The 13902-nt window shown below is 34.3% G+C and overlaps 2 protein-coding genes across 19 annotated transcripts in view; both read right to left on the bottom strand.

Moving 5' to 3' along the window:
- gosr1 (golgi SNAP receptor complex member 1) overlaps positions 1-3834 on the bottom strand; it is a 42229-nt gene extending 38395 nt beyond the window's left edge. For 12 of the 17 annotated variants that reach the window (XR_015508167.1, XR_015508168.1, XR_015508172.1 and 9 more), the window contains exons 1-2: positions 3769-3834; positions 693-804 (exon numbers count right to left, since the gene is read on the bottom strand). Coding sequence is in view for 6 of the 17 variants with exons in the window: in XM_087282155.1 (XP_087138281.1) it covers positions 693-804; positions 3769-3799 (143 nt within the window). In the remaining 11 variants the exon portion in view is untranslated. 17 annotated transcript variants of the gene reach the window in all.
- A 945-nt stretch (positions 3835-4779) lies between these two features.
- Positions 4780-13902, bottom strand: part of cpda (carboxypeptidase D, a) — a 37707-nt gene continuing 28584 nt past the window's right edge. For both annotated transcript variants that reach the window (XM_087284206.1, XM_087284207.1), the window contains exons 18-21: positions 11877-12008; positions 11612-11797; positions 9919-10021; positions 4780-8125 (exon numbers count right to left, since the gene is read on the bottom strand). In XM_087284206.1, the coding sequence (XP_087140332.1) occupies positions 7899-8125; positions 9919-10021; positions 11612-11797; positions 11877-12008 (648 nt within the window). In that variant the 3' untranslated portion in view covers positions 4780-7898. The remainder of the gene's footprint in view (positions 8126-9918; positions 10022-11611; positions 11798-11876; positions 12009-13902) is intronic.

The following is a 13902-nucleotide window of genomic DNA, read 5'->3' as shown; positions in this document are numbered from 1 at the left end:
GCACTGCACAGGTTGAGCCCTATGTGTGCACGTGCCTGCAAGTTGGGGAATACGACTAATAACAGTCATGGGGACTGCAGAAACACAGCACACTGTTCAGATTGATGCAGACATTGACTTGTACCGCAAAGAGACCTCTATCTCACTCATGGTTTGTCTTCTCAAGTGGGGGAAAGACAATGCACAACGTTACCCCACTGCTGTCAACATGGGCCAAGTCATATCTCTCTTGTCCCAGAAACCTCAGTCCCAAATGAGAGGGTTTTTTTCTGTTGCAGGGGACATTGTAAATACCCAGAGATACCAGCTTTTACCAGATTATAATTATATGATAATTTTTCTTTAAACCCATCTCTATCTAAGTGAGTGATTAAATGTTAAATGTGATGAGTTTTCAACACTACTAAATTGAAACTTTATTTTTTTACATGGTTTAATAATTTTTTGTTATTAAAATTGAAGTTCCTGTTTCAAAGCTAACAGATAGATGGCTAATTTGTATGTCATTGACACTTTTGGCACTTTTTTGGAGTATTTTCAAAAGTTTTTTTTTTCCTGTAAATGATTCAATAAATACCGTACCGTGACATTCATACCGAGGTATTACCGTACCGTGAAATTCTGATACCGTTACATCCCTATTTATCAAACATCAAAATTTCCTGTACGAGTTACGGTAGCGACAGTCACACCTGTCTCCTCTGCGGCCGTCCCGAGAGCTGCTGTAACTGGTGCAGAGCTTACTGAAGGACACAAGCTTCAGGTCCAGCTCATTCTCCAGCTGCCTCGCCTGCTTCCGCAGGTCTATCAACACACAATAAAACGAGAAAACATTCTGCACTTAGAAAATGATGTCATGGGTTATGCAAATCTATAAAATTAAAGACTAATGACATAACACAAATCAATCAATAAGCATAATAACCTTCACGGATAGTGGAGGTTTACATAACAATATTTTCATTTAATAATTTAGCAGATGTTATTATCTACAGTACTTACTAATAAAACAACAGAAGTTAAAGCAACAAAAATAAAACATGCAAATAATATGGCAACTCCCAGTCAGTTTAAAGCAGAACAACAGGGTTCAACGCTAAGGATTTTTTCTATTGGCCTGAATATTTCTACTGGCCCCACAAAAAAAACAAAAAAAGTTAATAACTATTTCTTAGCCAGATATTTTAAATGATGTGTCAAAAATAACATTTGCAGGTCTAGAATTTAAATGTAGAATTTAAAACTTAAAAAATGTATAATGAGCAAAATTCAAAATGCTCTGCAAACAAAAAGAGCAGTATAGGAAATGTGCAGGCATTTTATTGCAGTTCTAAATTATTTAACAAAATGTGGCTGACTTGCCAAACTGACCGCAAACTGTGCAAAAGCTCACTTAATTTTTTTTATCATGTTTACCCACATAAGACAAGTTCTTGCTTCCAACACATTAGAAATAGACATTTTTTAGTATCATAATTTGAAGTTGCCAACTCTTCGCCGTACTGGTTGTTACCAAGTTATGGAAAAAATAATGGGCTCACAACATCCAATACCATAAGCAATATTGAAAAGCAATATGGTGTTTACCTTCACAGAGAAGGTAGCATTTAAAGGCTTAAAAGCACAAAATGTTTCTTGATTCTAAGACTGTATTTGCATGCACTTGACAAATCGTAACAGGCAAACTAAACTTTAGTGACAAGGTAGCACTCCAAATCAGGCCAGTAATGATCCGGTCTACTGTCCTAAGCATCTCACATACTGGCCCCGGGCCATCGGGCAGTCCTTATTGTTAAGCCCTAGAACTGGCATGTCCGAACTCAATCCTAGAGGGCCGGTGTTCTGCAACGCTTAGTTCCAACCCCAATCAGACACACCTGGGCTAGCTAATCAAGCTCTTACTAGGCTTTCTAGAAACATCCTGCAGGTGTGTTGAAGCAAGTTGGGAGCTAAAATCTGCAGAATTTCTCCCGGACCGAGATTGGACACCCCTGCCCTAGAACAAGTTTAAGTATTAAAAAAATCTAAATATAGAACAGTGTGTCACTGTTATATGGCTGAAGTTGAAAAGAAAATATAAAATGAATTGTCAGTGCTGTTGAGAGTAGGCATGGGCCGGTACAAGTTTCTGATGGTGTGATAACCTTGGAAAATAATATCACGGTATCCCAGTTTTATTACTGCTCTATTATCTAAATATTTTATTTTTAAATGTCTGGGTTAAAAACAACAATAAACACTATATATATATATATATATATATATATATATATATATATATATATGATTTTCAGAAACATGTTAAATATTTAGGAGCAGTAAACATGTCAGGCTAAAACATTAAAATGAATCATTGACTTCTGCTGTCTTCATTAGTTTCAAAAACACAGATTTCATTACAATTTACAACAGCATCTTCGGATATCTTTTCTGCTGGAGATACAGTTGTCCTAAAAATGTTACAAAAAATAAAAAATAAAAAATCTAACACACAAAATAGAAATGGTATAGCAGAAAATGTTGGTGGTTTTAAAACACTGACTTTTCCAAACCGCTGTATACCTTGATAACGGTTATCGTTCCATGCCTAGTTGAGAGCACTAGGAATATATAGCGTTAGATCAAAGAAATCATTTGTATTAAAACAAGTATATATATATAGATTAGACCGAATAGAGAATGTGCGGTTATAGTAATAGAAAGTCTGAACAATTTTTCATAATACAAACCGATTAGAAAACTGTAGAAAGTGTTAAATGGTCGGAACATTTTCATGTTCATTATATTTACATTTGCATTATAATTTAAAGACAAAACAGTAACAGTAAAACAAACTGACAATTCAGTACTAAGGTTAACTTGATTTTATATTCACACATACGGACATAGAGGTAAAGTTGGTTTTATGTTCGCACAGTTCTTCCCCCAAAACGCACACCTTTTCACATTCCCACACCATATGTATAAATGTTACAACCTGTTGGTGAGAACAAATCTGCAATTGGGACTTGAGAACACTTTACAGAGAAAACGTTTCTTTGGTGTCCAGTACAATGTGTAACTGAACTTACAATGCTGTACAATGTTAATGTTGTTGAAGTCATAATTACATGCGATTTCAGTCCCAATATTTAAAGTAGCACATCAGAAATTGTCACTATTTAAAAGTGAACGAATGTCCAAACATAAAACCAACTTTACCCCAATAACTTCAGAGGGAAACGTTAGTTAGTTATACCTCTCAAACATTGTAAGTTAGGTTTGAAAGCATATTTATTGCTACTATAATAGCCAAGGTTAGTGTAACTATCTGTTTTAGACACCATATACACGTGTAAATACTTCAAACGTACATCGAAGCCTGTATAGAAACTGATTAGATTTTGAAACATAAGCCAGAGGTTACTTTATATTAGTATACAAACAAACTTGTTTCATCTTCACATAAAGCTACGTACGCCAACCACGTTTCTTGACACATTAAACTAACAATTAATGTAGAAAATGAACGCTATGTAACACACTGTCCAATATAGAGAAGTAATAGATATTTTGCAGTATTCATCAGGTCTTCGGGCTAATCGAAAGCACTGACGTTTCTCCGGACTTAGCGAGCTAATGCTAACAGCGCTAGTTAACGGGGTAACCTGTTTGAGTTTTCATTGAATCGTCACCAAATATCATTCAGAAGAAGGCATCGGCGTGAGCTGTCACAGAGCGCAATAAAGCTTTTGGTCGAGTGGAATTTGTAACGCTTTGCCACCTCACCTTCCCAATAGTTGCTGTTTCCTCCTGCCATCTTTGTTGTTGCACGTCATCCGCGGTGACGCTGGCAGAGGCGGAGATTCGAGCAAGAGCACTTTACGACACTCAGCGTTGCGCTGGGCAATCACAGCGCCCCCGCGCGGCCATTTTCCTGTTGAAGTCTAGATGGGATACAGCTGCGGATTACTTATTGGCATTACTATGACGGGTAGGATTAGGGTAGACTATACGTTAATGAAATACAATTTAATAAATAATATGAATAATACTCGGTATAATTACTATTTTTTTACATTAATGTGATAGTTGGGGTTGGGATAGACTTTAATAATATACAATTAATTAGTTTAAACAATTCTCGAAGCTGTATTCCTTTTAACAACCCACTTTTCTTTTCCTTATATTTTTTTTCTTCAGTTAATTGCTATAGACTAAAGTCTATCTAATATTTTACGCGTTTACTAAATAGAATAGCAATATATCATAAAAAAACATTATAATGTTATAACTACAGATGTTGGTTATTTTATCCTAATGTTTGATTGAAGTGTTTATTTGTGCACGCTTGCCAAATAAAACTCATTTGAACCTCTGATTCTGACTTTATAAGTTGTATTAAATATATTTTCCTACTCATTTAAATTATTATAAAATATATAAATTATATGATATTTTGCTTACTCCACCTAGATGTATACAACTTATGATATTGTAATATAATCCAAACATTTTTTGGGTTCTTATATTTGTAAATGAATAACTAAATAAACATGACAGAAAGAAAGAAGGATGGATGGATGGATGGATGGATGGATAGATAGATAGATAGATGGATAGATGGATAGATAGATGGATAGATCGATCATGGATGGATGGAGTAAAGAACTTTTAAATTTGGTTAAACTAGATTATATATGAAAAACATATAATAATAAAAAATAAAGTGGTTTAAATCATGTTTTTTTTATTAAGTAACAACAAAACATGACAACATTAAAGGAAAACACAAAACTATCCAGAACAAAGTCTGATCTTTATTAACATCTCATTTCACACACACCATTCGTTTCTTTAATACACATAAACAGGTTTATTTGTGCAGTTCTTTCACTCTTGACAGGAATTGCACTTGTGTAATGTACATATAGTTGGCAACAATTCAATATCTACAATCATTGTTGTATATAAAAAAGAAGAAAATAAACATCAGCACAAACATAAAAAAGTTCAACGTATTTGTTCAAACACCCAGAAATTTACATTCAAGCATGACAATCAACATCAAGCCAAATTCATTTCAGATATTGTCGGCAATGGGATCAACAAATACTTAAATCATACGAACATCGTTCTCCCAGATATCAACATTTGACTTGTATGAATGATCAGTCTGGCACAGAATGATATGCATTATAAATAAGAGTCTTAATTGTTTATTAAGGTTTAACAGGACGATTCTTGCTTCACCGTTTTAAAAGCATGATCATGATCAAAGTCTCACCACTCTTCATAACTCCATCCATATACTTGCTTTTGTTTTTAGATGGCAGAACAGTGAGCGATTGATTAAAAAAAAAAAAAACAATATTGTACATACATATATGAAGCGTCTAAAGCAAGATATTTGATGAGTTTGTAAAAGACTTACAGGATTTCCCTTGGTCACTGAGATCTAAATATACACTGGATGCCCTGAACTGCAAATAATATTTAAATGTGTCAAATAAATAAGTGTTTCTCAACCAGTTTTTAAGTGTTTCTCAAAGACCAGTAATGGGTGTAACAGACTAAGGAGACATCCAAAACATGCAGTGTTGGTGGTCCTCCAGGAACGTGGTTGAGAAACACTAAACTAAGTGATGACATTTCAATAAATCGGTCTTCTGGATCTTTCAGGGATGCCTGAGAGGAGTCTTTCATTGGATGGATAAAACTAAAATAAATATGTTTAAAAAGTAAACTGGGACAACAATGTAAAGAGTGCACAATAAGACAAAACAACCCAAAAACACTGACTAAACATGATCATATCCATAGTTTTAAGGTTATGTTAAGGTTTTACCGTATCCCTGATTGTCCAAATTACAGAGAATTGAGAAGGCAGTAATTGAGCATAATTGTCTGCTATGTATCTAACATGTCACTCTTATTATGAATAATGGGAGACTGCTTAATGTAAATATCTACATTTGTCTGAAAACAACTTGGACAATATATTTCTGGCAGTCTGAGATGTTTAAAGGAATAGTTCATCCAAAAAAAAAAATGTAAACGTCTTGATTTAATACTCAATCCTGAGCTGTCGAACATGCAAATGGCTTGCTTTTTTTAGCTGAAGAGAAATTGAGGTTTTGAAAATGAAAATATTTCAGCATTTTCCTCCACAAGTGAATGGGGCTCAATTATGTTGAGATATAATCCACAGAGATGGATTAAGGCCAGCATTAGTAGTTTAAAAGTAAATTTTAAAACAGTTCTGCTGAAAATACTGAGTTTATATTTGGAATTTGCACTCTGTTGAGCTTATTCACCCCAAAAAGTGAAAATTCCCTTAATATTTTCTCAGATTGAAGTGGTTCTAAACTTTTATTAAATTCTTTCTTCTGTTAAACACAAAATTAAAGTATTTTTAATAATGGAAGAGGAAAAAAGCCATCTATATAATATCTGACATCTATAAAATATACTATAGAAGTCAACGAGATGGGTTAAGGCCAGCATTTGTAGTTTAAAGTGAAAAAAAAAATTCTGCTGAAAATAAAGAGTTTATATATTGAGCCCATTTACTTGCTTTAAAGGAATGGTGGTGGTGGTGGTGGAGAGGGGGGGGGGGGGGGGGGGGGGGGGGTATTGGGCAGCCAATGACATCCATAAAAAATACTGTGGAAGTTAGTGTTTTTAAAACATTCTTCAAAATCTCTCCCTTTGTGTTCAACAGGTTTGAAACAAGTGGAAGATGAAAGTAAATGTAAATGATGACAGCATATTTATGTTTGTGTGAACTATCCCCCATTGGTGGATTTCCCAAAAACCTTGAATATTTGCTGGTAATTTACCATCAAATATGTTGGTAGCTTTCTTCTACATTAAGGACAATTTTTAGACCTTGGTGATTCATAAAAAGTGGCTGCTGGCATTTTGAGAGTCAAAACAGGCAAGACAAAATGAATCCCTGTGGATATTTATGATGTTTTCAGTTGTCAAGGCACAGAATTATTATTAACTTTAATCCACAGCTACAGAAAACAGTTGTGAGTGTGTTCAGGGCAGTGTGGAGCAGCGTGAGCCAGGGTAGCGCAAGTTTCTCGTCATATATGTTTAAATATGCAACACGTTTCCTGTAACATTTGTTTATAAATAAAAATGAATAATATTCAGTTTACAGACCTATTGTTTTGCTTCATGAGGCCTCAAACGTATGGCCAGAAGCTTGTTGTTCTTGCCTGTTTAAGTTTTTCTGACTTAAAGTTGTATTGACTATAGCCAATTGCATTGGTTAACTTTTTCTAAATCACCAAGAGCAACAGTTTTTTTTCTCCACAGGTTTTACTGAAGATAGTCACATATACCTTATCTTGTCTAAAGGCGAGTAGATTAACAGCATTTTTTTTTGGATGAGCTATCTCTTTAATATCACTTATGAAATGCCTTAATTAGTCCCCATAATGTGAAATATTAGCCATTCTGTTGGCTGCACATAAAAAGAACAGCAAAGACAACTCATAATGATCCAGATGATCTGACCAGACTCTCATATGGATGGATTCCTGACCCATCCGGGTCCACAGAAGGATAAAAAAAAAGAAAATGGGCGGAAAATTCCATTTACACTAGAAAATCGTCATCCTCACCACAGCAGCGACCATGCATCCTCTAATCTAACAAGGCACAGTGTTTCATAATCCTGTTGAGATGGACTCTAGCTCTTCGCTTTCCTTTTTAAAGGGTAGAGGACCAGAATTACGGAGACCCAGATAACGAAGCAGGCTGGTTGAGAGAGCAGTGGTTATTTGCATACACTACGGTGAAAAAAAGCTTGCCCGAATTCACCAGGCCATTAAAGTGCATCCTGTGGTGGTTTACCGACGGTTTTGGACATTGAACGCCCTCTGCTGGCCTTGCAGTGGGCTGACTCAGAGTTTGTTGGTGTACAGTGTATCCTCATCACTTTCGCTCTCATCTTGAAACTCATGACTGAGGAGAGACTTTTTGGAGCCCATAGACATGAGGCGGACCTCGTCGTCATAATCATCTCGATGCTGCCGTAGTCGATGGAAGCCATCTTTATGTCTGTTGGATTTGGCCGAGCAGACGCACCAGATGATACAGGCGGTCAAGACTAGTGCCGTCATTGCGGCAGCTGGGGAGTGAATAATGAGGTAGAAAAATAAGATACTTAAAATAAGCATGTTAATATAGTATATTACATTCTAATCAATTCTGATCAGCCTGAAAAACTAGGCTCTTGCTGTTGTAAAGTTGAATAAACACGTTTATTTTCACTTTTTTGTATGTTTGTGTGAACTTATTGCAAATTTGAGCCAACGTTATTCCATAAAAGTCAATCCAAAACAGACATATATGAATGCATACAAAACGCACGCACGCACGCACACACACACGCACACACACACACACACGCACACACACGCACACACACGCACACACACGCACACACACGCACACACACGCACACACACACGCACACACGCACACACACACGCACACACACACACACACACACACACACACAAACGTAAATGAAATCAAAAGTTATGTTTAATAAACCCAATAACATTTTCCCAGAATTTCATACAGCCTAATAGTTTTTATTCTGGAGAGTCTTGGGCTGTTTATTTTAGTCTGGCTGGGGTAAAAGCTGTTTATACAGAACAAACGGCTGTTGTCCAATGGCTTTTCTCATTTTTCTTTAACATAATTAATCTATAGTTAACTCTTTAAATTGCACTGTAGGCTAAATAAAAGTATCTTGCAAAAAAAAGTACAAAATTATGTTACATATATAATTTATATATATATATATATATATATATATATATATATATATATATATATATATATATATATATATATATATATATATATATATATATATATATATATATATATATATATATATATAAATAATATTAAAATATTGTCATCATGGCAAAGACTAGAGAAATTAGTTAGTAGAAATTACTTTATAAAACTATTATTAAAAAACTAAATCTGTTAAACAACACTTTTACATATTTGATGAAATACCATTTTTTCTTTAATCTTCACAAGAAAGCTAAGTTTTGTCTTTAGTTGTATTTCCCTTTATACCTGTATAGAATGCCCTCTATATAAAGTCTGAAATGACTATAGAAATGGACCACTTGTTCAATAAAATGCCAAATTCTAGTGACATTCCTAGCAAAACAAGCAAACATTTGTCATGATCTGTCACTTAAAAGCATCTTGCTATAGCTACTTAATTTATAATGTGGCCAAATTACATTTATTGAAAGCTTTCTTGCTGTATAAGCTATTCATTTAGTCACTCTTTTAACATAAACCACTGTTGAATATACAGATTTGTATTTTAAATACACTCTTTTAAGTAATAAGTTGTTTATCTTCTGTAATTGTGACCATCTTTTTGTAAAAACAGTGATAGTTAAATTGCATCCACTCCCACATTTAAAAATACTATAGTAATTCATAGGAATGTTTTTGAACTATATTATAATTTGAATTCTGTAGTTGCTCTGGTATCACTATAACTATAAACATAACCCAATACTGAAAAACATGTTCAAAACACTATAATAATTACTATAAATCACCATAGTATTTTTTCATGAGGTCAGTCGTCCGCGAAAAAAAGAAAAAACACGAACGCAATCTCCACCACTGGTGACGTTTCCAGGCGTTTCTGGAAGTGTCTGACTTCTGATGTGTCTTTTGAGCCCTCCTCTTATTGCAGACACCTGCTTTCATCTGCAACGCAGTCAAGGCGAGGCGCACCTCAAACGAGCCTATTCTCCCGCAAACCCCGCCCCCCCACAGGCTCTCCTCATTTGTAACCCGGATAACCATCTTTCAGGTGAACAAAGTAGACAAAAAATAACGTGTTAACAGCTGTGAGCGATTGGAGTCGCCTACCTGCACTCGCCACTACTAATTCTCTGGGAAGGCCAAATATATCGTTCTCCATGTCAAACTCAATGATAATGGAACTTGCTGCTTCAAATTGCGACACAGACACCTGCAATGACAAACAGGAACATGTCAAATAAAATAACATAAGATAAGATTTAAAAAAAACTAAATTCAGGTAATTCAGTTGTACTGGGTTAAGAACACAAATGACGAATGTAATATTCACATAAGATTACAAACTAAACCAATGAAAATGTGCAAAGGTGAATTTTCACTGGGAGGAGCAAATGGCAAGGAATAAGCTGTGCGTTTGTTGTCTACGGAGCAAGTTCAAATAATTCAACAAGCAGAACATTTGGGGAAGGTAAAAAAAAAAAAAAAAACATTCCGCTAGTAAACTAGAGCAAGTGACGTGGTGACTGTGTTTTGATGTTAACAGTTGTTTTAATGTTATTTAAATACTAAAGCATTTTTTTACATTTTCAATAACCTTTAAATGTATTTTGTTTATTTTTTTTGGTTCAGTTGTACTTTAAATTTAATTGGTGATTTCATTCAAATTTACTTAAGGGCCTCAACCTATTTACTTCATGTCATTCCAGTATATTCCTATTGATTACTCTAATTCCCATTTGTTTGAATAAAAGGTGAACATGGTCATGTTGATGACTGAAACTGTATGTTTGTGACCTTTGTGTGTACATTAAACTGTACATTCATTCATTTTTTTTTAGCTTAGTCCGTTTATTAATCCAGTGTCGCCACAGCGGAATGAACCGCTAACTTAACCAGCATATGTTTTTACGCAGAGGATGCCCTTCCAACCGCAACCCATCTCTGGGAAACATCCACACACACTCATTCACACTCATACACTACGGACAATTTAGCCTACCCAATTTACCAGTACTGCATGTCTTTGGACTGTGGGGGAAACCAGAGCACCCGAAGGAAACCCATGCGAACACAGGGAGAACATGCAAACTCCACACAGAAACACCAACTGACCCAGTCGAGGCTTGAACCAGCGACCTTCTTGCTGTGAGGCGACAGCACTACCTACTGTGCAACTGCGTCACCGTGTACATTATTATTCAGTTTAATTAAATTTAACTGAGTTTAAACATTGTAAATTATTATAATTATTATTACTATTATTACTATTATTATTATTATTAGTAGTAGTAGTAGTAGTAGTAGTAGTAGAACTACACAACACAAATAACAAAAACAAACAAACAAAAACTAAATAAAATAAAAACTAAATAAAAACTAAACAATGCAAAACAAAATAAAAAATAAACAAAATAGAAATAAAACAAAAATGAAAAAATATATAACTAAAACAAAATAAAAACAACAAAATACATTAAAATAAAGTAAAAACTAAACAATAATACAATAAAAACTAAACAAAACAAAACAAAAATAAAATAAAACAAAAAATAAATCAAATAAAAACAGAGTAATAAACAAAACAAAATAAAATAAAACAAATTAAATAAAACAAATAAAAACAAAATAAGCAAAAAAATAAATAAATAAAAAATAAAAATAAAATAAAAAACAAAATAAAAATAAAATAAAATAAAAAATAACACAATAGAAAAATAAATAAATAAAATAAAATAATAATAAAAAATTCATAAAAATAATAATAAAATAAAATAAAATAAAATAAACAAAAAATATTTACCTTCTGTGATTGCTGTTGGTATCCATCAGCCACCGCTTCAATGCTGTGTAAACCAGGAGCCAGAAGAGCATGGAAATACCCTCCTTCACTAGTGTAGACTCGAACACCACCGTTCAACACAATTGCAGCACCCACGATGGGCTTACCGTTCTTATCCTTGACTATTCCACGAACCCCTTTGTGCACCTACAACAGAAGAGCAAACTTAAAGCCAAGATGAAACGGACAAAAATGAACAGAGTGACAGAGAAAACAACAGACTGACCTCAACCAGCATGCTCAGAAGAGACTTCCTGTTCTCAGCCCAGAGCGAGGGCAGCATTTCAGCTGAAGGAAACAGACAGCAGCTGGTGTAGACTGTGATCTCGGGACAGTGACCAAAGTCCACACTGAAGTCCTGCAACATGTAGAAAAGGAGGAATTTCGATTTCACAAATAACTGTCATTTAGTTCATTAGGTCACTTGCTATCTTTTATTTAATAAACATTTATTTAAATATCTGCAATGACAAAACAGTGATATAGCTGCCTCATGTCATCTTATGCAATAATACAGCCATCAATTAAACATTCGTCCATCAGCTGGTAATTCAAGTCTTTTGTTAAGGGTGAATTTAACACAAAATATAAATAAATAAATCAATAAATTCTTCTAACTTTTTTTAAAAGACGAGACCGTGCAAGCAAATAGTTTTATATTAATCTGTCAATTTTGACATAACAGGATTTTTGGCTTTTCATTTTATAATCTAATGGAAAGAAAACATTCAAAAAACATATTAAAAGTCCTCTCAAAATGAGCTTTTTCTCCAGTACAGCAGCACCTACATACATCAGACTGGTCGTTTTATTTATATCAGAAGGTTTTTATAAAGTGAAAATTCATACATAAAAGGGCTGTTTCAATTAATCCCAACCAACCCTTCGCTAAGCCACACCCGAAAACTGCCACACACTAAGCGTGGCTTAGCAACCGTAGCTTCGAGCAAGGGAAACAAGCCAAAGCGTTGTGCATATGAATTGTGCAAATCTGATACCCGGTATCCTAAAACTTTGAACAGGGTGGTGGAATTTTTTTCCCTTTACAAAACCTAAAACCCACGTGGAGAAATACAAGGATCAAGCTCAGTGAGGGGTCGTAAAAGCAGCACAATCCAGTCATATTTCATCTGTTTCTAGCTGAGAATATTTGAAATGACATATTAACAGAACAAGCACTTGCAATCAATATACTTCACCTGCAGCGTTTTTTTAGTTATTTATAACCCTCATGTCCAGGTCAGACCTACAATTCACAGATGTTTTAGACTGTCATTTGAAGATTTAGCCATAGGTGACGATGGTTTAGCGGGTTAGTGCGTGTCTGCTTTTATATTTGGTGTCAGATTAATATTTGCCGGTAGCGTATTAAATCTGTATTCACTTCTGCTATTTAGTATTTATACTTTGATTTGTATTTTAATTTATTTATGTTTTCCACTAAACTGCAAATTAGAATAGAAACGATATAAAAAGCACACAAACATACTGACAGTTATAGGTACTGTACAATGTTTTAGGTCAATAATGCTAATATTTGGCACAAATCCATCAATTTTCTGGCTGCTCTTTCTATGAATAAATTATGTAGAAGTATTGTCCATGCGTGTTTCCTCTTGAGTTATTAGCGCTATATTTCATTGCACAACAATAGTCTAATAAGGCTTTTTGACAAAAATAAATAAATAAATAAAAAAGAGAAATCACAGTTGAATTTGTTATTATTCAAGGCTCGAAACTAACCTTTTTGCTTGGTTGCACCGGTGCTTCTAACTTTACAAATATATGCGAATTAGCCAAAATTTAGTTGCACCCACTAATTATTAACAAAGTTACTACAACTTTTATACAAACATATTTATTGCATTTGAAATCAACAATAATCAAACTAACAAGCAAAAATATATATAAGCATGCGTGAGGAAAATATGACTCAACGAAATCTCGTTATCACAAGAAAAAACATTTTTATACCATAACTGAGTGACCAAAAGATACACGGACTGCTCACCGGCCCTGCACCCACTGCTTGACATGAATGAATCTGTTAACGATGTAACTGTGCTGTTCCCACGGATGCTGTCTGATATTGCACTGATGCTTTTGACATATACTGTAACTTATTATATGCATACGTCATGTTAATAGCAATACCGGTCTTTTCATTAGTAGCGATATTAGTTTACTCAGTGCAAGCCTGTTTGCGATGGTATACGTGGTGTTAAATTTTACATATATCTGCCAATTACACA

Source organism: Danio rerio, chromosome 15 (genome assembly GCF_052040795.2).
Source record: "Danio rerio strain M-AB ecotype USA chromosome 15, GRCz13ab, whole genome shotgun sequence".
Taxonomy (NCBI): Eukaryota; Metazoa; Chordata; class Actinopteri; order Cypriniformes; family Danionidae; genus Danio; species Danio rerio.
Note: the sequence above shows the minus strand (reverse complement) of the source record. Positions and strands in the feature narration are given on the sequence as shown.